Here is a 23,326-nt window from a genome sequence, read left to right on the forward strand (position 1 = left end):
CCTGTCTCGTCTTAGTGATTCCTGGTTCCTGACTTCGGATTGGCAAGCGGTGATTCCTGGTGTGTGACTTCGGACTGGCAAGCGGTGATTCCTGGTGTGTGACTTCGGACTGGCAAGCGGTAATTCCTGGTGTGTGACTTCGGATTGCCAAGCGGCGACCCTTTGGTGTGTGACCTCGGACTGGTAAGCGACGACCCTCTGGCACTTGACCTTGTACTTCTTCTGGACCATCGTCGCCAAGGGCCCACCTAAGTCCCAGCGGCCCGGGTTCCTACGGGCTTCTCCTGGGGGGACCGCGGGCTTCCAGGGGTGAAGCTCCAGTTAGCCCTTGCACCGATCTCTCGACTCCTTGACCTCTCAAAGGTCCACCTAAGTCCCAGCGGTCCGGGTCCCTACGGGCTCCTTCTGGGGGGACCGCGAGATTCCAGTGGCGAAGACACAGTTTCTCTCCTCGATGTCACAACTCTTCGTCTGCCTCCACAGTCGCCTCAGTCTCCAGTGCCGAGGGCCAGCTGGCCACTTCTTCTGTTCCGCCTCGCCACCCGACGGGAGAAACTACGGATCCACCTCCTAAGGTATACCATCCTTCCGTCGGTCCAAGGGTTCACAAGCCTGAGCATAACATTAAATTTTGTAGGTTTTACATCTTGGCTTGGGTACAGGTCAATATTGAGGGACTGTAAGTGGCACACTATATAGCAGTAGAGATGTGAATCGTGTTCTCGATCGTCTTAACGATCAATTTCGGCTGGGAGGGGGAGGGAATCGTATTGTTGCCGTTTGGGGGGGGTAAAATATCGTGATAAATCGTTAAAATCGTTAAAACCCGCTAAAATCGTTAAAACCCGCTAAAACCCACCCCCGACCCTTTAAATTAAATCCCCCACCCTCCCGCCGGCAGGAGATCGACTGCAGGAGGTCGTTCAGCGAGGGTTCCGGCGCCTCGCTGAACGACCTCCTGCAGTCGATCTCCTGCCGGCGCCATTTTCCGTACGGAAAACGATTCGCGGCGGGAAATCGCTCCCTGACCCCCGCTGGACCTCCAGGAACTTTTGGCCAGCTTGGGGGGGGCCTCCTGACCCCCACAAGACTTGCCAAAAGTCCAGCGGGGGTCCAGAAGGACCTCCTGCCGTCGAATCCTGTTGGTCTATGGCCGCCGCCATTTTTCGGCGCCATTTTGGAAAATGGCGCCGGCTGAAGACAACAAGATTCAATAGCAGGAGCCCGTTCCGGACCGCTGCCGTTCCCGACCGCCGCTGGACCACCAGGTAATTTAAGTTATTTGGGGGGGGGGGGTTCGGGAGGGTGGGGGATTTAATTTAAAGGGTCGGGGGTGGGTTTTAGCGGGTTTTAGTGTGCCGGCTCACGATTCTAACGATTTATAACGATAAATCGTTAGAATCTCTATTGTATTGTGTTTCATAACAGTTTAAGACGATATTAAAATTATCGGACGATAATTTTAATCGTCGTAAAACGATTCACATCCCTATATAGCAGTGTCAGTAAAACCTTATCTGTCTCCATCTTCTGGTGGGGTACAAAACCCAGGAGTCTGGACTGATCTATAGTACTACAGGAACAAAAATTAGCAGGTAAGAAACAATTTTCCTATCTTAAAGTGGCCAAACCATTGGATAAAGCAACAGTAAAAGCCAGAAAGATGCTTGGGTGCATAGGGAGAAGAATGGTCAGCAAAAAAAAGGAGGTAATATTGCTCCTCTGGAGGTGCCTGATGAGATCTATTTTGGAATATTGTGTACCATTCTGGAGACTGCACCTTCAAAAGGATATAAACCGGTTGGAGCTGGTCCAGATGGTGGCTACTAAAATGATCAGTAGTCTTCATTGTAAAGCATATGGGGATAGACTTAAAGATCTAAACATGTGTACTTTAAAGCAGTGGTTCTCAACCTTTTTCCTGTTGTGACATACCTGACAGACCACGCTCACATCTGTGACACACTGCTCAATAGAATTCATGGCAGAAATAAAAATTAGAGGCCCAGTATTATTTTTATTGTTAAGAATGACTCAAGGGAAAGATAAATACTCTGAACAGAAATTGCATAAATAGTAAACATCCCTTACCGAAACACCAATTTCCAGCACTCAAAAAGAGACCACCTTACCTAAGAAAAGGCAACACTGAAAATATTACACCAGGCCTTAAGACACCAATACACCTCCTATTAGGAAAACAGACGAAGCCAAGCTGCTATAGAGCCCTACACAGAAACTACACGCCAGCAGAAAACCTCACCTCAGTCACATGTGCAGACTCTGACCTAACAAAGAATAAAGAGACCATAAAGCATAACTAGAAACATGAAAATAAAAACTGAACTGGAAACCGCAACAAGCCAGAGAGACTGTATGCAGTGCAACAAAGGAAAAAGGAAACATCACCAGACCTCATAAAACAAAATCAATAGCAGTAAAATCAATAGCAGTAAAACCATACTAATAAAAAGAACAGATTATTCCAAAACAACTGATGAATGGAATATCCAATAATTAAAAACTCAAATAAAAAATTTCCAGACACAAAGACCAAATAATGAAAAATAATGATAAAAAATGCTTTGCTTTCCATACCTGGGAACATTTGATATCCAGGTGCCCTGAGATTGTTTGAATTAGCAGGAGAAGGAATGGTTTGCTTGCAACTTTCTCCTCGCTCTCAGTCACACACAAGCTCTCTCTCTCACACTGGCTCTCAATCACACACATATACACACACTCTCTCTCTCACATAGGCTCTCAATCTCGCACATATATACATTCTTTTTCTCTCTCACTTATATACGATCTTAATAACACATTTACACACATGCTGTCTTTTCACATATACACACACAGACTTTCAATCACACACACATACGTACATGCTGTCTCTTTCCCTCATACTCACATGCTCTCTCTCTTTCTCTCACTTACACACAGGCTCTCAATCACATACTCACATAGTCTCTCATCTACACTGGCTCTCAATCACACATAGACACACATGCTCTTTCTCTTACTTATACACATAGGCTCTTAATCACACATACACATGATCTCTCTCACTTATACATACAGGTTCTCAGACATACACTTACATTCATGCTGTCTCTCTCACACACATACTGTCTTTCACACAAACAGGTTTTCAATCACGAACTTACTCATACAGGCTTTCAATCACTTACATACATGCTGTCTCACACACACACACACACACACACACAAAAACAATCTCAAACATATGCTTGCTCACTCACTCACTTTCTCTCTCTCCTCCCACTGAACTAGTGATAGCAACAATCTCCTCCATTTCCTGCCTTAGCGGTAGCAGCAGCAGCCTCCTCCACTTCCAGCCCTTGCAGCCTCGAGAAAGGACTCCCATCCGCTGCAGGAGCTGACGTTGCTCCTCTTGTGCTCTGCGCCGCACTGCTCATTCTTCAGGCCGCGCCTCTCTTCTTCAGGCCACGCTGCTTGCACTAGCATGGTCTCTTCTTCCCGCATGCGCAGCTACTGCACTCCACTTCCTCTTCCGGGCCGCGGGGGGTGGGAAGATGAGTCCATGCCGGTGCCACTGTCTCCAGCTCTCCGGCCATATTCCGCCCGGGATATCAGCATTTTAAGCCCGGGCGGAAGATAAGTTCCTATCTCGCTAGGTTAGGGGAAGCAGCTGGGCAGCGGGGGACCGGGAAGTGTGACGACACACCTACGTGTGCCATGGCGACACACTGGTTGGGAACCACTGCCATAGAGAAAAGGTGAGATAGGGGAGAAATGATAGGCATTCAAATATAGGTTTCCATGCACAGGAGGCTCTAGAATGAGGGGTCATGGAATGAGGGTGAAAGGGGGTAGACTAAGGAGTATTCTTAGGCAATATTTCTTTACAGAGAGGGTGGTGGAGGTATGGAACGGCCTCCCAGTGGAGGAGATGGAGACAAAAATGGTATCTGAATTCAAGAAAGCATGAGATAAATACAGGGGATCTCTGAGGAAGCGATGGGAATTGTAAGTACTCCATAAATTGGATAGATGTGCAGACTGGATGAGCCATATGGTCTTTTTCTGCCCTCATGTTTCTATATATTGTTGCATCCGTCGGTCTCAGATGGCTTCGCCCGACATGCCTCACCTCTATTTCAGCCTTCTCCACCAGCCTCGGGAGAATGGCGTCCATAGCGTCTCCTTGCCGCACCCTCCAGCTTCCCCAGAGCGGCTCTGGCACAGTGTCCCGCCATGTTGACCTGAGGCCTCCTAGGGTGTGCGCGAGCGCACGCCTCACGTCTTGTAGCAGTGTTGGCGCAAACCTCGGGGGTGTCCCCCTCGAGTGACGTCACTGCTTCCTTCTTCAAAAGGTTGCCCATTTGCTGACTCTCGCCAAGTTAGCAACAGATTGGATTCGCTCTGGTCTGAAGCTGCTCTTCCACTTCTACTCTGCTGGAAGCTACTTTCACCCTTTGGGGTTCTACTAACCTGGGTACCCACTCCTCGGGGGCCCTTTGCTTATTTCCAGATGCCTATCCTATATTCAGGTACTCGCTCCTCGAGGGCCTATGTGTCTGTCCTGGTGCCTGCTACCAATTCTTCAACCTCCTGGAACACTACCTATCAGCTACAGAGAGTGAGTACAACTTCTCCCAGTCTGTTCATCTACAGCTCCTCGCTGCTCATCTGCATTGGGCCCTACACCACCAATGTGGAACGGGTCTCCTCTGCCGAGGATCACAGACTGTTAATACCTATCCTCTCTCTACTGCTCATTGGGAACTCTATCTGCTCTCTACTGCCACCTCTGGTGGACCACACTAGCTGTATAATAAAAGATATATTCTCTGTGTTTGTGCATCTGAGTCTAGCCCGGTGCTACAGTTCCCTATGGGGCTCCTCCCCGTGGGAGATACCATCACTGTTGCCCCTGAGAATCCACCAAACACCTCGATATCATAACATATATGAATTTGTATTAAAGTTCTTATACTACTAGACCACCTTTCTGCATCCTCTCCTGCTCACCATATTATTTTCAGACAGGTTTTATGGTGTTTGGACTGGCAATGATTGAATGTTCGAAAAAGGAACATGTAAATTATTGACTGTTTTTGATAATCACTGTACTATGTATTTTTTCAGTTTGGGCTGTAATCCACCTTGAGGCAAGAATTAGTTAAAGGTGAAATATCAAAAGAAAATCAATAACTGTATTGCCAGGTTGATGTTTCTGCTCCAGATGCTCTCCTTTTTCTTTCACCACCATGATATTCCAGCATTATAGTTCCTGAGGAGCTGCAGATAATGTAGGATGTTCCCCAATAAAACTACAGTTCAGAGCACGCAGGTCAACCTTGCAATTGTCCCTCCTCACAATCCCAGTTTCTCTTCCTCTCCTCAGAATCCCAGCATTTCATTGGTGGCTTTCCCAGTCCTCACAATCCCAGTTTCTCATTGGTGTCTCTCTTGCTCTCTTCAGAATCCCAGCATTTCATTGGTGGCTTTCCCAGTCCTCACAATCCCATTTTCTCATTGGTGTCTCTCTTCCTCTCCTCAGAATCCCAGCATTTCATTGGTGGCTTTCCCAGTCCTCACAATCCCAGTTTCTCATTGGTATCTATCCCCTTTTTCACAAGCCATGCTTCTTTCTGGTGACTTTCTCCCCTTTCACAGTCCTGGTTTCTCATTGGTGACTAAATTGCTTTTACAGTGCCAGCTTCTCATCAATGGCACGTCCCATTTTCAAAATCCCAGTTTCTCATTGGTGATTCTCTCCTTTATTCAGCTCTGGGCCAAATGTATGGCGTGACCAGTTGACCCCCATTCAGTTACTTGAACATTTTGCTAAACTGAAAAACTGGACTGTACCGCAGTTTAATGCTGATGGAAAGATAGCTGTGGTGAAGGACCGGGAGATTCTGCTGAGTGACTTTGGTAAGTAGGATGACAGAATTCATGAACAATTATTCATGACCAAAGACTGTCATGCAGTTATCTATGGATTTAGATTGTGCAGTTATCTATGGATTTAGATTGTGCAGATCTGTGTGCGCTGTGGCCATGGATCCCTGGGCAGAATTACAGGGCTTTTGACCATAAAGCCCTGCAGTTCTCCATCCACAGACAGATGTACCCAACACTTTTAGACTATGGATCTCTGCACAGCCATACAGGCGCTGGGCAGTGACAGATTTAGGATTTTATGCTGCACTTCCTGTCCCTCCTTCCCCCACACTCAGAGGTTGGACAACAGGTAGAGGGTCTAAGGCACAGTCCCCAAGTTCCTGTGGCAGCTCAGACTGTGGCAAAAATTTAAAAATTATGAAGCTAGTTGGCAAACAATTCCATCTATGATATCATATTATAAAAATAAAGTAAGTTCCCAGTATGATTACTAGTATAATTAATTTTCTTTTTATTAGTTGAAGAAAAGGGATCTCAAGTATCAGTACAGGGAGGAGGCTCAGGAATGGGGTGAGAAAAAGAGAGGGGAGAAATATGAGAAGGAAAGAGGACTCGGGATGGGGAGGATGAGAAATGGGGAAGATTAGGAATCTGGGATGGGGGAGAGAGAGGGAGGTTCTTGGACTGAGGAAGGAGAGGAGAGAGCAGGAAGGGGTTGAGAGTGGGTTCCAGGATCTGGGGGATAGAGCACAAGATCAAGGGAAGGAGGATCTAAATTGAAGTGGGTGCCCCAAGTCTTAGCAGCCCCGCTAATTTTGTTTTTTTCAGTCACACTTTACCCTGTCAGCAGGCTGCTGCTGCCAGCGGTACTGCACCATCGATCATTGCTGCAACTGCTCTGCTCACTCTGGGATCAGAGGCAATCTGTAGGAGTCAAGGCTGCCTGTACTTTGCTGGATCCCGACTCTTGCACAGCTGAAAAGAGGTGTTTGCCAAGCCTCCAACTGAACTTAAGGGGAGACTGTCGTGTCCGGTTGTGCCGTGCAACTGAACAGAGAACGCTGCCTCATTGGCCCAACCCACGTGCATGGAGAGAGAAGGCTGCTGCATCCGGTCCATGTGGTGGAAGAGAGGGAGCTGCAGTGTAGGCTGGGCCATGTGGCCAAAGAGAGGAGGATGCTGCTGCCTTCATTCTGCATGTTCCGGGGAGAGAGAGAGAGCATATGAGTGTGAGTGTAAGCAATACCATGTGTGAAATCTTGAGTGTGTGTGAGTGTTTGAGCAATAGCATGTGTGAGAGCTTATGTGTTTATGTTAGTAATAGCATGTGTGAGCTTGTGTTTATATGAGTGTACGTGTGAGCAATAACATGTGTGAGAGCTTGTGTGTGTGTCTCTATAAATGACACTGCATGGACCCAAGGAGGAAGCTGCAGCTGCGTGTTCCAGGGAGAGAACATATGGAAGCGAGCCAGAGCATGTGAGAGAGCTTGTGTGTGAGCAAGTCTCTATGTGAGAGAGAGCGCATGTGTTAATGAGACATTGTGCGGGCCCAAAAGGAGGCTGCTGCTGCTGCTGCCTGCACATTCAGGGTAGAGAGAGAGAGAGTGACCATGTTTGTGCATATGTTTGTATATGAGAGAGAGAGCATGTGAATACATATGGGAGAAGAAGAGAACATGTGCGAGATTGTGTGTGTGTGAGATTGTATGTGAGAGCATATCTGTGTATGAGAGATGCTTTATAGGCCCTTGGAGGAGGCTGCTGCTGCCTTTATTTCTGGGGAGAGTGAGAGAACATCTATTTGTGCATGTGTGATATGAGTGAGAGTGTTATGTTTTGTAAGGTTTGGGTGGACCCTTGGACACTGTGGCAGCTGACCATGCCCATGGGGGGGAAGTCCTGTGAGGGGCCACAGGTCAGGCTCAGCTCTGGCCACACAAACACCAATTTATTTCTTTATTTAGACAATTTGTGGCGGTAGTGGTGGCGGTAGTGAGTAGAAGATGGAGCCCGGCTGGGCTAGTATCCCTGAGGGTGCTGGAACAGCGGCTCCTCCAGTAGCAGTGCTGTAGGAAGAAGAACTGAGAGAATGAGTACAATAAGACATTCACAGAGTCCCCAGTATGGAGAAGCCCCGAGATAAGGAGAGCTGACCCTCGAGGAGTACCAGATCCCTGGGAGCAGACTTGTTAGCAAGTACTCGCTCAGCAGTTTCAAGTAGGAGATGGCAATGGCTCTGGAACGGAGGCAGGGCCTCGAGGAGCGAGTACATGGTTCCAGGGAAACAGCTCTGAGGAGTAGATGGTAGTAGTACTCACAGATGGTGTCTGTAGCGAATTCTTCCAAGTAGAAGAGGAGATGGACCCAGGCGGCGAGTCAGGGAACATGGGCCCTCGAGGAGCGAGTACCGGTTCCTGATATCGACCTGAAAGAAGCAGAGAGGCCCCTGAGGAGCGGGTACCCCGTTAGCAGAAAAGAGTCTAATAGCAGTTGGAGGCAGAGTAGCTGGGTACGGAGAGTAAATCCCATCCGTAAGAATCCCCTTGCTAACTCAACGGCTAGCAAACAAACGTAGGCTTAAATATCCAGGCAGTGTGACGTCATCACAGGGGAACGTCCCTGAGATTCGCGCCATAGAGGAAATAAGAATGAGGGCCGCGCGGCGCATGCGCCCTGAGGTACCTGAGGAGCATGGCGGGAGGCAGCGCCCAAGCTGGACCGGGGACGCCGGAGAGGACGGCGGGCAGACGCCGCGGCAGCCAGACGTCCACAAGGAGCAGGAGTCACAGAAAAAGAAAGGTAAGTAGAGTGAAGCCGTCGGGCAGCGACGGTCGCAACAGAGAGTGAGAATGTGTGTGAGTAGACAAATGTGTGTGTATGTGAGTGAGGAGAAATCTTGCACTGCCCTCCTCCCCACCCCACCCCACATTAATCTGCTAAAATTTCAGGAAGACTGGAAATCAATGGTTTCAAGGTATGGAGAGTAGGGAATTTTTTTATCGTTATATAATTATTGCATGTTATTTGATGGCTTTGCTGTTTTTAAATATTTTGTTGGTGTTTGGAAAATTTTAAACATTTTTTATGAGTTTTTACTTGTTGGATATTCTTTTCATCAGCTGTTTTGAAATATTTTTTTGTTTTATGAGTATGGTTTTACTGTAGTGGGGGTTCCATATTCAGCTGCTGTGAGGCTCTGATAGTTAGCCAGATAAACTTATCTGGCTAACTAGTGCTGTATATTCAGTGGCACAGATGCACCGCTGCATATATACAGATATCCTAACGTTGGCCAGATAAATTTATCCGGTTAACTAAGACAAGGCTGTGGCACAACCAGATTTAGCCAGATAAGTTATCTGGCTAACTAAACTCCTCCACAATCCGCCCGTTCCCCACCCCTGAGTTATCTTGCTAAATACATAACTGGATAAGTGGCGCTCACTGACTCTAGCTGAATTTTCAGCAGTGCCATTTAGCTGGCTAAATCTGACTTATCTGGCTAAGTCTGTTCTGAATATCGAGCTCCTCAAGGCCAATTTTCAGTCGGTCACTTAGTGGACAAGTTATCTGGCTAAACGTCCCACTGAATCTCCCCGATTAAAGTTATCTGACTAACCATAGCCGGATAACTTTAAACATAACCAGATACTTTTTTGAATATCGCTGGTTATGTACAAAATTATTCGGCTATAGCCAGATAATGCCACTCTTAACCAGCTATATTCAAAGGAATATAGCCGGTTAACGTATGTTCCCGTTCTAATAAAATCACACACACATCGTGGGCTTACAGGCCCAAAGTTGTCCCCACCTCACTCCCACCAGAGTTTCAGAGGCCCTACAGGGCTGAACTTCCACCCGCAAACCAAAATGGCCCATTTCAATCTTTAAAAATAATTATTTGGACCAGGAGTCCTCCCCTCCCCCTATTCCCACTTTCCCTTTTCTTTTGTTTTTAATTTATAGTCTCCAGAACACCCCCCCCTGCCCCCATACCTTCTTTTGTAGAAGTCGTCTTCAAGATCACGGTATCCTCCTACCATGGTATCCTCCTACTGTGATCCCAGCTTGGTGCTTCAGCTGTTGCTAAGCTATTATGATGGGTGGAAGGGAGGCGGGGGACAAGTTTGTAGCCGAATAAGTGGCCGAATATGCCAATTGTGCCATTTAGATGGATAACATTTCAGTTATCCTTCTAAATGGCTTTTGAATATGGACCTCCTCATGCTTTATATTTCTTGATTTTATAGTTTGATGTTTTCTGTGGCATGATGATGTTTCTGTTTTTCCATTGTTGCATTGCATACAGAGTCTGGCTTTTTGCGGTTTTCTATTCAGTTTGTGTATGCATGTTTCTGTTTATACTTTATGGTCTTTTTATTGTGGGCCAGATTTTCAAAGCCCTACGTGCGTAAATCCATTGGATTTACACGCCCCAGGCCTATTTTATAAAGGCCCAGCAACGCACGTAAAGCCCCAGGATGTGTTTAAGTCCCGGGGCTTCAAAGAAGGGGTGGGGCGGTCCAGGGGTGGGATGGGGCGGGATCAGAGGCTCCCGGCACAGAAGCCATTTGCCGCTGTGCCGGGGGATCGTATGCCAGCAGGCTGCTGGCACATACAACCTGTGCCTGCCTGGAGGCAGGCGCAGAAGGCAAAACAAAAGTTTGGGCTTAGAATAGGGCTGGGGGGAATAGGTTAGGGGAAGGGGTGGAAGGTTAGATTAGAGGGTTAGGAAGTTCCCTCCGAGGCCGCTCCGAAATCAGAGCGGCCTCGGAGGGAACAGGTGAAGGCCGCAGGGTTCGGCGCGCGCAGGGTGCACATTTGTGCACCCCCTTGCACACGCCGACCCCCGATTTGATAACATGCGCGCACCTGCTCGCGCATGTTATAAAATTGGGCGTCTAATTGTGCGCGCCAGGTAGTGCGCACACATGGACGCCTGGGTACTTCTTTTAAAATCTACTTATATGTGTTTTGTAAGGCTCTGTCTTTGTTTTGCATGTGTGGCTAAGGTGAGGTATTCTGCTAGCATGTAGATTCTGTATAGGGATCTATGGCAGTTTGTTTTGTACTGTTTTCATAATAGAAGGTGTATTGGTGTTTTAGGGCCTGGTGTAATATTTGCAGTGGTGCCTTTTCATAGTTAGGTTATTAGTATTTGAGTGCTGGCAGTTAGTGCTATGGGTGGTTTACTACATTGCAATTATAATTCATTTATTTCAGAAGATCCATTGTCGGCTTGTTTCAGCATCAAATTAAAGACAGTATAATTTTTAATTGGCTACAATGCTGGAACCCAAAGGCTGTATGTAAATGTTGAGATTACTCCCTGATAATCTCCTTTTCCTTAGTGTAGACAGATGGACTCAGTACAAATGGGATAGTATCCGCGTGTGAGCAGTTGGAGACGGATCTGACGTCAGCACGGGGCCTGATGATAAAGGAGCCTGACAAGACCCAAAGTGTTTGGAAATAAAAATGGCAATTTGACAATAATGAAACACTTGACTGGGTGTAAATCCAAATAACTCTTGGCATCTGGGAAAGGAATAAATGCTATGGGTTTGATAGTCGATAAAAACGTGAAATGTATTATAACTCGAATGGGCTAACTGTATAAAATTTTACTGTCCTGCCCAGGCGGAAACTGAGGGTTACCACTCAAGAGCAACCACAGAGAAGTCCGCCATGAGAACAACATCTTCTCTCTCACAGCTTTCCACCCAAACTGCATATATTTCACCAGGAGAGTCTGGGAAAGATAAACGGGAATGTCTGTAGAGCTCACGTGGAGCAGAAACTGCAAATCAAAGGGAGAGGCCACACTTTGCTCCGCAGGCACATCTGCAAAATCCCCTAAAGCATTAAAGCACAGGCTAAATTATAATACTGCAAATTAGGGAAACCCCAACCCCCTTGCAACAAGCACCGTTAGTTTACCAAGGGATACCCACGCTTTATGCCCCCCCAAATAAACCAAGAACAAACACGATATAAACCCTTAAGATCTGAGGAGGTAAGAATAAGAGGCAGCATTTGTAACATATAAAGTAGTTTAGGAAGAAGCAACATCTTAAACAGAGCTATCCTGCCCATAAGAGTTAAAGGAAACTTTAACCACGCCATAGTGTGCTTACGAATGTCCCCAAGTAACAGTGGGATGTTGAATCAATACCATTGAGCAGTATCTCTATGAAGATAGATGCCCAGATATTTAAATCAAATCCCCTGCCCAATGCAAGGGGAAGTCTGGCCAAGAAACTTGCAAGAGTCCTCGAATGTCCAATACCTTGGACCTATCCAGATTTAACTTAAGGCTTGAAAAAGAACCAAAACCTGTAAAATATCCAAAAAAGGAGAAAGAAGACACTGCGGCCGAGGTAGAAAAAAAAATATCCTCGGCAAATAGAAACGTACTCCGAAAGGCTAATTTATTAAACACCATTTATTCCTGAAGAAGATCTTGAAGAGCATGCACCAAGGGCTCAAGCAATAAAATGAATAACAGGGGAGATAAGGGGCAGCCATGGCAAGTGCCCTTAGACAGAGGGAAAGGAGCTGAAAGTCTACTGTTATCCCAAATCCGGGCCCCTGGGTTTGTATATTCACCTGAATAGCCTGAAAAAGAATCCTGAAAACCCAAATCTATCCAAAACAAATTTTAAATAGGACCATGAAACCCAGTCAAAAGCCTTCTTGGCATCAAACCCCCACCAGGACAGGGTCAACAAAATGGTAGTGTTAAGATCAAGCAAAAGAAAGATAAGTCTAATATTCACACTGGAATGCCTCTCCTTCACAAACCCCACTTGCCCTGGAGACACCAAGGAGGGAAGGAAAACTGCCAGATGATTGGCCAAAAGCTTAGCATAAATCTTGATATTAACATTTAACAGAGAAATCAGTCGATAAGCAGATGGCTGAGTGGGATCCCTACCAGGTTTAGGAAGTATAATTATATTGATCATATGTAAAGTATCGGGCATCTCACCTCTGACCAACATTGTATCAAACAAGGATTGCAGACTCTGTAGCACTGCCAGGTTCAGTACTTTATAAAATAAAGATGGTAATCCATCAGGACCTGGTATCTTAAAATTCTTAAGATCTTTAATCATTGTCACAATTTCATCTATCCTAAATGGCTCATTCAACCTATCTACCTGCTCTGGGGTCAAAGTTGGTAAAAAGATCTGCTCCATGAAACGAGCCCTGGCAATCAAATCCTCCACTTCAGCATTATATAGTTGGAGATAATAAGATTGAAAAATAGCACCAATATCTTCAACAGAGATAGCTACTTTCCCATCACTCCCCCGAAGAGTAGAGACAAATACAGGTGTCCGTTGTCCCTTCATTAAATTAGCTAACATCTTATCAGATTTATTATCAAAAAGAAACAATCTATGTTTCAACGAGAACAAAGATGTCACTCTCTATGCAGGTAATTGTTCAAAGATTTCCTCAAAAAAAGGAACTGGTGTTGGAGGTCAGGATTCGAATTGAGATTAAGATCCCTCTTACATTGAGTCAACTGATTAGTGAGTTCTAAAATTTCCTTAAACTCCCATTTACATCAGATAGCATACCTTACCCAATAATTTCCCCATGAAGCACTACTTTGGCAGTTTCTAAAAAAAAAATGGGATCAGATTGATTTTGCAAGTTATTCAACTCATAATCTTGCCATTTGCACAACAAAAAATCCTTAAAGGCATTAATCAGGAAGGCATTTGCCAATAAGAAGTCAAGCTCTGAGCCCAACCTCCGTAAATCTCAAATCACCGGGCAGTGGTCGGACACCACCATAGGTTCAATGGCTAAGCTTTGCAGCTGAAGGAAGAGAAAATCAGAAATCAACAAGTAATCAAGTCTAGATTTAGAATCAACAGAACACGCATAATGTGTAAAGTCCCTGGTACAGGGATTTAGCACTCTCCAAGCATCAATAATCTGTAGGGAGTCACATAAAAACAACATCCCTTTAGTGCTACTGAGTGGTTTACTCACAGACTGCGACTGACGGTCCACACAGTTATGGTCTTCCCCAAAGACAATAGATGCTCTGTCCAAAGAAACCATTTAAGCCACCAAATCAGAGAAGAAACCATGGTCATACTGATTCGGCCCATAAACTGATATCAGAATAATACGCTTACCAAAAAGCACTAGCAGTCCCACCACAATAATATAGTGTCCTCTGGGATCCACTATGGACTGCTGCCATTGAAAAGAAACTGACTTATGAATTAAAATGGCAACATCTCAATTATGAGAGGTACCCAGTGCCACAAATAATTGACTGAACCCCTTCTTTTTCAGTCCCCTTAGCAGTCATGTGGGTCTCCTGCAAAAAAACAAAACAAAAACACAGACCCTTTAAGCCGATTAAGGTTGGAGAGTACTTTTTCCCTTTTCACAGGGATGCCCTGCCCCGCCACATTCCACATAAGAAATGTAAGCGCACTACCCATTATGCAAAATATAAACAGGCAACCCTAGTAGCAATGGATACCATAAAGATAGAAGTATATGCTGCGCTGGGATGGTATGTAGCTTGCCTATCACCATAACATAAGTCTGCAAATCTAAACCACCTCCTACTACTAAAATATCATACAAGAAGGACTGCGGCTCCTGAAACCCATTACTCCCATCAACCATAGCCCCAGATTGGTATGAAGGCTCTCCACAGCGACAACACTTTGGGGGAAAAATCTTGAAAAATCAGCAGACGTTGCCCCTCATAATTCAGGTCACGCTTCCTGTGATAGACTTGCATTAAAAGCACTTTGTGAGCGTGGTTGAGAAGTTTCGCCACCACAACCAGCGGCTTTTTAGTGCCTGCTGTTGCTACACCCATGCAACGCACACGCTCCACTTTGAGGCAGCCGACCAGGGCCGGCAGGCCTATTTCCAAAGGTAACCAGTTCTCAAAGTGATTCTGTAGCTTGGTATCTGAAATCTGTTCCAAAAACCCCACAAACCAGAGGTTAGACCTCCTAGAATGATTTTCCAGGTGCTCTTTGTGTCTTGGGAAGCCACTAATTTTTCCAATGAGGCAAGCCTTATCTGGAGGGCTACAGTATTGTCCTCCACCATGCTTACCTGGCCCTCCACTGTATCCATGCGAGAGTTGTAATTGGATAGCGAGGCTTTAACCTCAACCATCTGAGCCAAGAGCTCATCAAAGTGAGAATTCAATTGATGAGCTCTTGGCTCAGATGGTTGAGGTTAAAGCCTCGCTATCCAATTACAACTCTCGCATGGATACAGTGGAGGGCCAGGTAAGCATGGTGGAGGACGATACTGTAGCCCTCCAGATAAGGCTTGCCTCGTTGGAAAAATTCAATTGATGAATTAAAGCCTCGCTATCCAGGATTCTCAGAAGCAAGGCATTAAAAACAGGAGTCTTCCATAGGCCTACACTGCAGACAAGAAGAAGGCCTTGTACCACGAGGCACCCTACACAGCCCCCCATGGGCTGGTCACAGACCATGACAGTGGCACGCCAGGTGAGGTGGACAGACGAGGGACCTGGGAACTGGACGAAGCTGAAGATGAGACAGACAGAATCAGGACAGGAACATGGAACATGGCACCTCAGGACATCAGGAGAACTGGACATCTGAAACATCAGGACATGGAACAGGCACAAAGGAGCTCCAACAAAGGACAGGGCCAGGAACATCAAGACAAGGAGACCAGAAACACGGAATGAAGAGCCATCTAGACAAGTGAAGACCATGGAGGACCTTGACCCGAAGAGGAACACAGACAACTGTGGATTCTGGATCCGAAGGCCCTGAGAAACAGGAGCAGGGCCCTTTCATAGGGCTGATCCAGGAAAAGGTTGATGATGTAATCGCTGAGGGCTGTGGGACTTTTCCCGCCGCTGGCCCTTTAAATGCGCAGGAGAGGTGCGCACCTGCACCTTAGAAGAGCTGGAAGGCTAAAGACAGCGTCCCAGCCACGTGGAAGGCCCGACAGGGAGTGGCAGTGGTGGCGGCGGCAGCCCTGCCGTGAAGAGAGAAAGCAGGCAGCAGCAGTGGCTCCATGGCGTGATGAAGAGACTCCCAGTGGCAGCACTCGGACCGCGGGAGAGCCAGGAACACCACAGCTCGGCCTTGCTCAAGGAAGGTAGGGGACTGCCCACGGCTGTCACGGGCAGGATCCTAACAACAGGAGGAGAGAAACAGTAAGCACAGGAGCAGGGATCTTCTCTCCAAGAGGAAAGAGAGAGGGAATGGGGTAGGAGGAGAGAGATACTGTTCTTGGAGCCATGGATTTTTTCTGGGCCCCAAAAAGAGAGAAACAATGAGGTCAGGGATCCCCTTCTCAGGGTCAAGGAGGAGAGAGACAAAAAGTGTGGGCTAGGAATTTTCTTCCTAGACTCAGGAGGAAAGGGATAGTGATGATGGGGTGGTTATTACCCTCTGTGGGCCACAAGAGGAAAAGAACAGTGAATATGGACCTAGGGATCTCTTCCTTAACAGGAGAGCAGTAAGCATGGGGCCAGGGATCCCTTCCTCAAGCTATAGGAGGAGGTGGACATTGAGCATAGAGCCAAAGAACTCCTCCATGGCCCACAAGAGGAAAGAAACAATAAGCTAGGGTGCCACAGGATTACCTGCCCAGTAGGGAAGAGACAGTGAATATGTATTTATTTATTTATTTGTTTGTTTGTTTGTTTATTTATATATGTATAGACATTTCATAGTCTGCCTTTTCCCAGAGTCACTGGGTCACAGGAAAAAGTAATTGAACATGAAGCCAATCTTAGGTCAGCGAGTCAAAATCTACTGGAAGTGCCATCAATAAAAAACGCTATATTAAACGTCACTAGAAACCGAGCTTTTTCGGTAGTGGGGCCTACGCTTTGGAATGTGCTGCCGAATTCATTAAGGCAAATACCCAACGCAAAGGAGTTTAAGAAAGCTTTAAAAACCCACTTATTCCAAATAGCATTTAAAGATATGGCTATTCCTAGTTTGGAAAACTAATATCAGTTTAGTCTATATATTAGCCGTTAATTATTGAGATGTTTTGTTTTATTTAAGCCAATTATTTTCAAGTGATTTCTTTCTTTGAGTTTTTATAAAATAACTGCCAATTTTTTTTTTTTTTTCTATCATTATAATTTATACTATTGATATTATTCCCCTTTGTATTTTTATTCTTACTTTATCCTATTACGGTCATTTTTGCTTTATTTATTTACTTATCTGCTTTTTTTTTGGTTGGGTTTTGTTTAAATATTAACTATACTTCTATTTTTATAAGACCATTGTGAACCGCTTTGAACAGTAGTATTACTGAAAAAAACGGTATAGAAATGTATTAAATAAATAAAAATAAATAAGCCAAAGATGCACTCACTGGATGGCTGGGCCATAGGAGGAGAGACACCTTGAGCATGCAGCCAGGGATCTCCTACATAGCTGGAGAGAGAAAGTGAGCATAGGTCAAAGATATAGAAAGACAGTGAGCATGGAGCCAGGGATCTTCTTCCTGGGTCAAAGGAGGAAAGAAACTATGCACAACAGGCATGGACATGGTTTAAAAATGCCATCCTAGAAATACAGTCCAGATGTATTCCATGCATTAAGAAAGGTGGAAGGAAGGCCAAACGATTACTAGAATGGTGAAAAGGAGAAGTGAGAGGGGTTATTTTAGCCAAAAGATCTTCTTTCAAAAATTGGAAGAAGGATCCATCTGAAGAAATGTAGATCTCTTTCCTAAGCATTGGCAAGTTAAATGTAAAATATTGATAAGATAAGCTAAGAGAGAATTTGAAAAGAAGCTGGCTGTAGAGGCAAAAACTCATAATAAAAACTTTTTAAAATATATCTGAACCAGAAAGCCTGCAAGGGAGTCGGTTGGACTGTTAGATAAAAAAGGGGTTAAAGGGGCACTTAGAGAAGATAAGGCTATCGCAGAAAGATTAAACAATTTCTTTGCTTCAGTGTTTACTGAAGAGGATGTTGGAGAGATACCTGTTCCAGAAAAGGTTTTCATAGGTGATGATTTAGATCAACTGAACCAAATCACAGTGAACCTATAAGATGAGGTAGGCCTGATTGACAAACTGAAGAGTAGCAAATCACCTAAACCAGATGGAATACACCCCAAGGTTCTGAAAGAACTAAAAAATGAAATTTCAGGTCTATTACTAGTAATTTGTAACCTATCATTAAAATCTTCTGATGTATCTGAAGACTGGAAGGTGGCCAATGTAACCCCTATATTTAAAAATGAATCCAGGGGTGATTCAGGAAACTATAGACCGGTGAGCCTGAATTCAGTGCCGGGGAAAATAGTGGAAACTGTTATAAAGAATAAAATCACAAAACATTTAGATAGACATGGTTTGATGGGACACAGCCAACATGGATTTACCCAAGGGAAGTCTTGCCTCACAAATCTCCTACATTTTTTTGAAGGGGTTAATAAACATATGGACAAAGGTGCACCGATAGATGAGGTGTATTTTGATTTTCAGAAAGCGTTCGACAAAGTCCAGCATGAGAAGCTTCTAAGAAAACTGAAAAGTCATTGGATAGGAGGCGATGTCCTTTTGTGGATTGTAAACTGGTTAAAAGTCAGGAAACAGAGAGTAGGATTAAAAGGTCAGTTTTCACAGTGGAAAAATGTAAACAGTGGAGTACCTCACGGATCTGTATTTGACCAGTCATTTTAATATATTTATAAATGATCTGGAAAGGAGTACGACAAGTGAGGTGATCAAATTTGTGGATGACACAAAATTATGCAGAGTAGTTAAATCTCAAGCAGATTGTGATAAATTGCAGGAGGACCTTGTGAGACTGGAAAACTGGGCTTCCATATGGCAGATGACATTTAACAGCACAAGTGCAAAGTGATGCATATAGGGAAAAATAACCCTTGCTGTAGTTACCCAATGTTAGGCTCTATCTTAAGAGTTACCACCCAGGAAAGAGATCTAGGCATCATAGTGGATAATACATTGAAATTGTCGGCCCAGTGTGCTGTGGTGATCAAAAAAGCGAACAGAATGTTATTAGGAAGGGAATGGCAAATAAAATGGAGGATGTCATAATGCCTCTGTTTCGCTCCATGGTGAGACTGCACTTTGAATACTGTGCATTTCTGGTCACCACATCTCAAAAAGGATATACTTGCACTGAAGAAAGTGCAGAGAAGGACGAACAAAATGATAAGGGGGCATGGAACAGCTCCCCTATGAGGAAAGGCTAAAGAAGTTAGGGCTGTTCAGTTTGGAGAAGAGTCGGCTGAGGGGGGATATGATAGAGGTCTGCAAAATAATGAAAATCAGTTATTTACTCTCTCAGATAATAAAAGGACCAGGGGGCACTCCATGAAGTTAGCAAGTAGCTCATTTAAAACAAATCAAAGAAATTCTTTTCCACTCAGGGGCGGATTTTAAATCCCCTGCTCGCGTAAATCCGGCCGGATTTACGCGAGCAGGGCCCTCCCGCGCCGGCACCGGCGCACGCAGATCCCCGGGACTCGCGTAAGTCCCGGGGTTTTCTGAAAAGGGGCGTGTTGGGGGCGTCGCCGAGTGATGCCGCGTTTGGGGGGCGTGGTGCAACATTTGGGGAGCGGGCTGGGGGTGTGGCGCCGGCCCGGGGGCGTTCCGGGGGCATGGCCGCGCCCTCCGGAACGCCCCCGGAGGGAACGGAGGGAACGGAGGCAGGCTGTGCGGCTCGGCGCGTGCAGGCTGCCCAAAATCGGCAGCCTTGCACGCGCTGATCCTGGATTTTATAAGATACGCACGGCTACGCGCGTATCTTATAAAATCCAGCGTACTTTTGTTTGCGCCTGGTGCGCATTTTGAAAAGTTGGCGTCCATGCTTATCTTTCACAATTATGTTCAAGGCCCTAGGGTACAATGTAGCTGTGGACTTTGCACCTAGGCAGAGAGTTTGAAAATTACCCCCTAACATTGGGCAACACCAAATTCTTCAGAAAGTCAGACTTAGTGCAGTATGGAACTGGCCACAATTAAATGGGCCTCTCAAAATATCCAGAGTTCACCAAGTCTGCCCCCACTCCCACAAATGGTTTCAAAACAAGGAAATGGATTACAATTGGCTCATGCATGCCATCCCACACCCCGTGTCCCGCCACCACCACCACTACTTTTGCAGCCATGGAAGCAACTTTCCATGCTGCAGCTGATCCTCATTGTACTGGAGAGGGAGGAGGACTCCTCCAGGACTCTGCATCAGCATGGGGCTTTTGGCTTCTTCTTCACAGAATGGAAAAAGAAAGTTTAGCATATCTTCACATCTATACTATGATTACGTAAATGAGCTGTGAGCAAACTATCAGCTACATATTCATTACCCCTTTCAAAGAGAGAGCAGGTTGACTACCCACAGGCTATTAACATTTTTGGAGAGTGTGTGGTGCTTGCGTGCCTGAGCCCGGACATCCCTGACTCCGACCCTTTACCCCACAGGGTTGTAGGCTCGCTGTATACAATGCGATGTGCTTACTATTCCTTGCAGAGGGAGGAGAGAAGTTTTCAATGGGGGCGTTTTGCACAGATAAACTCCTGTTTACCTGGAGAGAATCCTTTTGAAAATTGCCCCCAAAAGTGATAGAGAAATTCTTCTCACTGGCATGGGAAAGATTAGCCACCAAGGATCCTCTTCTGTGTCATAGTAGTGGTCTTCTGGAAGAGATGGGGAAAATCTTGCACAAGTACTGCAGCCTCTCTCATAATCGGGCAATGATGGCTGCTTTTTTATAATTTGGTTGCTGACCACAGGGTGGCAGAAATGAGCCATGAATTGATTCCTGTTGCTTGGAAAGTAGGGCTGCAGCCTGTCAGTATAAGAAGTGAAGGCGATAGGATCTCATGTCCATTCTAATTGGTAAATTAACACTTAAGCATAATTCAATTATTGCATATACACATGTATAGTATTGGGTGACAATACTGTCCCCTGACCTTGATGAGAAGATTCACACTGCACATTTCAAATCACTGAGCAGGCTGGGTTGAGGGCCTTCCTAGCAGTTTTCAGAATAAAGGATTCGGGGGTGGGGTGGGGGGGGGGGAGGAGCAGTTGTTGTGAGTGGGACACTGTCTGGCCCTCTTAATGATTTGAAATGCTGGGGAAGGGGGAGCACAGGGTGCAGGGATTCCATGGTCTTGTGGCAAATAGATTTGTGAGTAATAATATTTCTATATTTTTGGAAGTTTCCAAATCTGCCACACCCGCAGGAACCCTGCCTACCCTATTCCCCAGCATCTGACCCCGCCTCCCTTAGCATCAAGACCAGCAGTGAATATTATGGATTTATGCATTTTTTGCAAGATTCACAAGCTCCCTGATTGTGATTTTTAACACAGGATTCATTTATTTCATTCACCAAATTAGTTGACTATCTTTTAGCCATAAATGTCTCTAAGTTCCGACGAACTTAGGTTTTGTATGGACCTGTGTTGACTCAGGAAGTACCCTCAAAGACTTACGCCGGCTGCTCTTCCTGTCTTCTGTTTGTGAGTGCAGAGCAGCAGGTTCCATCTCATGGGCATCTGGGTCCTGCAAAGCAGCGCCTCGCACTCCATCTCCTACGCATTCAAGGCCAGGTCCCTGAGCACGTAGAGACCCGGACCCTGTACAACGCTCTTCGGCCACGGATGGACCAGGTACTCAAGCAGCCAGCATATCCCTCCTTATGGCCTGTATACAGCAGTGCGTTCAGCACATGTGTGACCAAGCATATGTCTGTCTGTCCATACTCGCAAACAAACCTGGATATTATAATCCAGATCACACTGGGATTCATTGTAATCCACTTTGTGGTCTATGAAAGGGTAGAATATCAAATTTGTATGTTTGTCTTGATTAGATTGCGAGCTTTACTGAGCAAGGACTGTCTCTTATATGTTTTTCTGCATGCTGTAAATATGTAGTAGTAAATGAATAAAGAGTAGATATCGATGGTGGGAATCTCTTAAACATAACTCTTGCAAATGTATTTGTTAATTATTTTCATTAATAACTTAGATCAGGGATGCTCAAACCAGTCCTCAGCCCTGCCCCCTCACACACAGTCGGATTTTCAGGCTATCCCTAATGAATATACAGGAGCAATATTTGCATACATAGGAAGTAGTGCATGCAAATAAATCTCATACATATTCATTAGATATATCCTGAAAAGCCAACTGGCTGGTAGGGGCCCAAGGACCCTTATGAGCACCACTGACTTAGATAATGGTTGATTTCATTGTAAGATTAGTTAGCAAATATTTTGAGGGCTAGATTAGAAAAAAAATTATTTTGATGAGAAATAGTAATAGTAATATGATGAAAGCAAGAGATTACACTAAAGAAAAATCCAGTGGATAAATGTAAAGGCAGGCAGTTGTCCTGCAGAAAAGGGTCCATGGGATCGGCATAGATGAACTGCCAGATCAGTAAGTCACTACACTGTGAGTAGAGTCATTTTTCAGGATTTCTTCCGGTCCTTTTAGTATCTGTTAAGGTTTGGTTTTCTTTAGGGTCCATATTCAGTGTTGGCAATCGGGCAAAGTTAACTGGTTGACTTTAACTCATTCATTTTGTTCAGATATTCAGCTGCACTTAACTGGTTAAATGTGAGTCTAAAGATCTTGTTAAATCTAACCTGACTCCATAACTCTCCCTCTTCCCTGACCTTAAAAAGCTCTGTCTTCTCCACTTCCCTAGGCAGAGGCACCCAGGGCTTCTGCAACAATCCCACACAGCAGAGATTAGCTCTTTGCATTCTTCTCCCTGCTCTGGCCCCTCCACGGCAGAATGCAGGGGGGAGGAGGGGAGGCTGGAGTGTACAGAGCAGAACAAAGAAGAGTTACCCTCCTCCCTAATCCAGACCCTCCCACTCCTATTGTTTCTCCCAGAAGAGAACAGGCAAGGGAGAGATGGCACCCAGAAATTTAATTTGAAATCCCTGAGTCTCCTGGTCAAACCTGGAGATTTCCCAGGTACAGTGATCTGCATTAAGTCTTTTTAATATTAATGAGCTGCTTTGCATGTGGCACAGCTCATTAAATTTTACCATGTGTTTGGCCAGATGTTTCTGCAATATCAATAATGTTCTTGCTGGTGTTACCAATATCACATATTACTGCCTATACGATGAAATCAGTGTAAACTGTGTAATTGCTATCTATACAGTTTTATATTGTTCAATTCCAAGTTTATATGTGCTTTATGTCCCCTCCCCCCAAAATATGTATTACAATTCACATCTTTCTTTGTAGTCCACCTTGTGCCTTTCTTAGGAAAAAGGCGAAATCTGAAATAGAAATAAGTAAATAATAGATAGCTAGATACATCCCTCAGTTTGAAACGCCTGTCCCAGGTATGCCACAATCAAATCTTTTTTTTGTCCGGCTAAATCTGTAGGCACAGCAATTT

General features: G+C 45.2%; 1 protein-coding gene across 1 annotated transcript in view; it reads left to right on the plus strand.

Annotated features, from left to right (window-relative positions):
• The window catches only part of FER1L5 (fer-1 like family member 5), a 495,517-nt gene that overhangs the window by 416,551 nt on the left and 55,640 nt on the right, over positions 1–23,326 (plus strand). The window contains exons 53-54 of the mRNA XM_029603280.1: positions 5,780–5,928; positions 21,431–21,570. Of these exons, the coding sequence (XP_029459140.1) occupies positions 5,780–5,928; positions 21,431–21,570 (289 nt within the window). The remainder of the gene's footprint in view (positions 1–5,779; positions 5,929–21,430; positions 21,571–23,326) is intronic.

The sequence above is a fragment of the Rhinatrema bivittatum genome, chromosome 5 (genome assembly GCF_901001135.1).
Source record: "Rhinatrema bivittatum chromosome 5, aRhiBiv1.1, whole genome shotgun sequence".
NCBI classification, from domain to species: Eukaryota; Metazoa; Chordata; class Amphibia; order Gymnophiona; family Rhinatrematidae; genus Rhinatrema; species Rhinatrema bivittatum.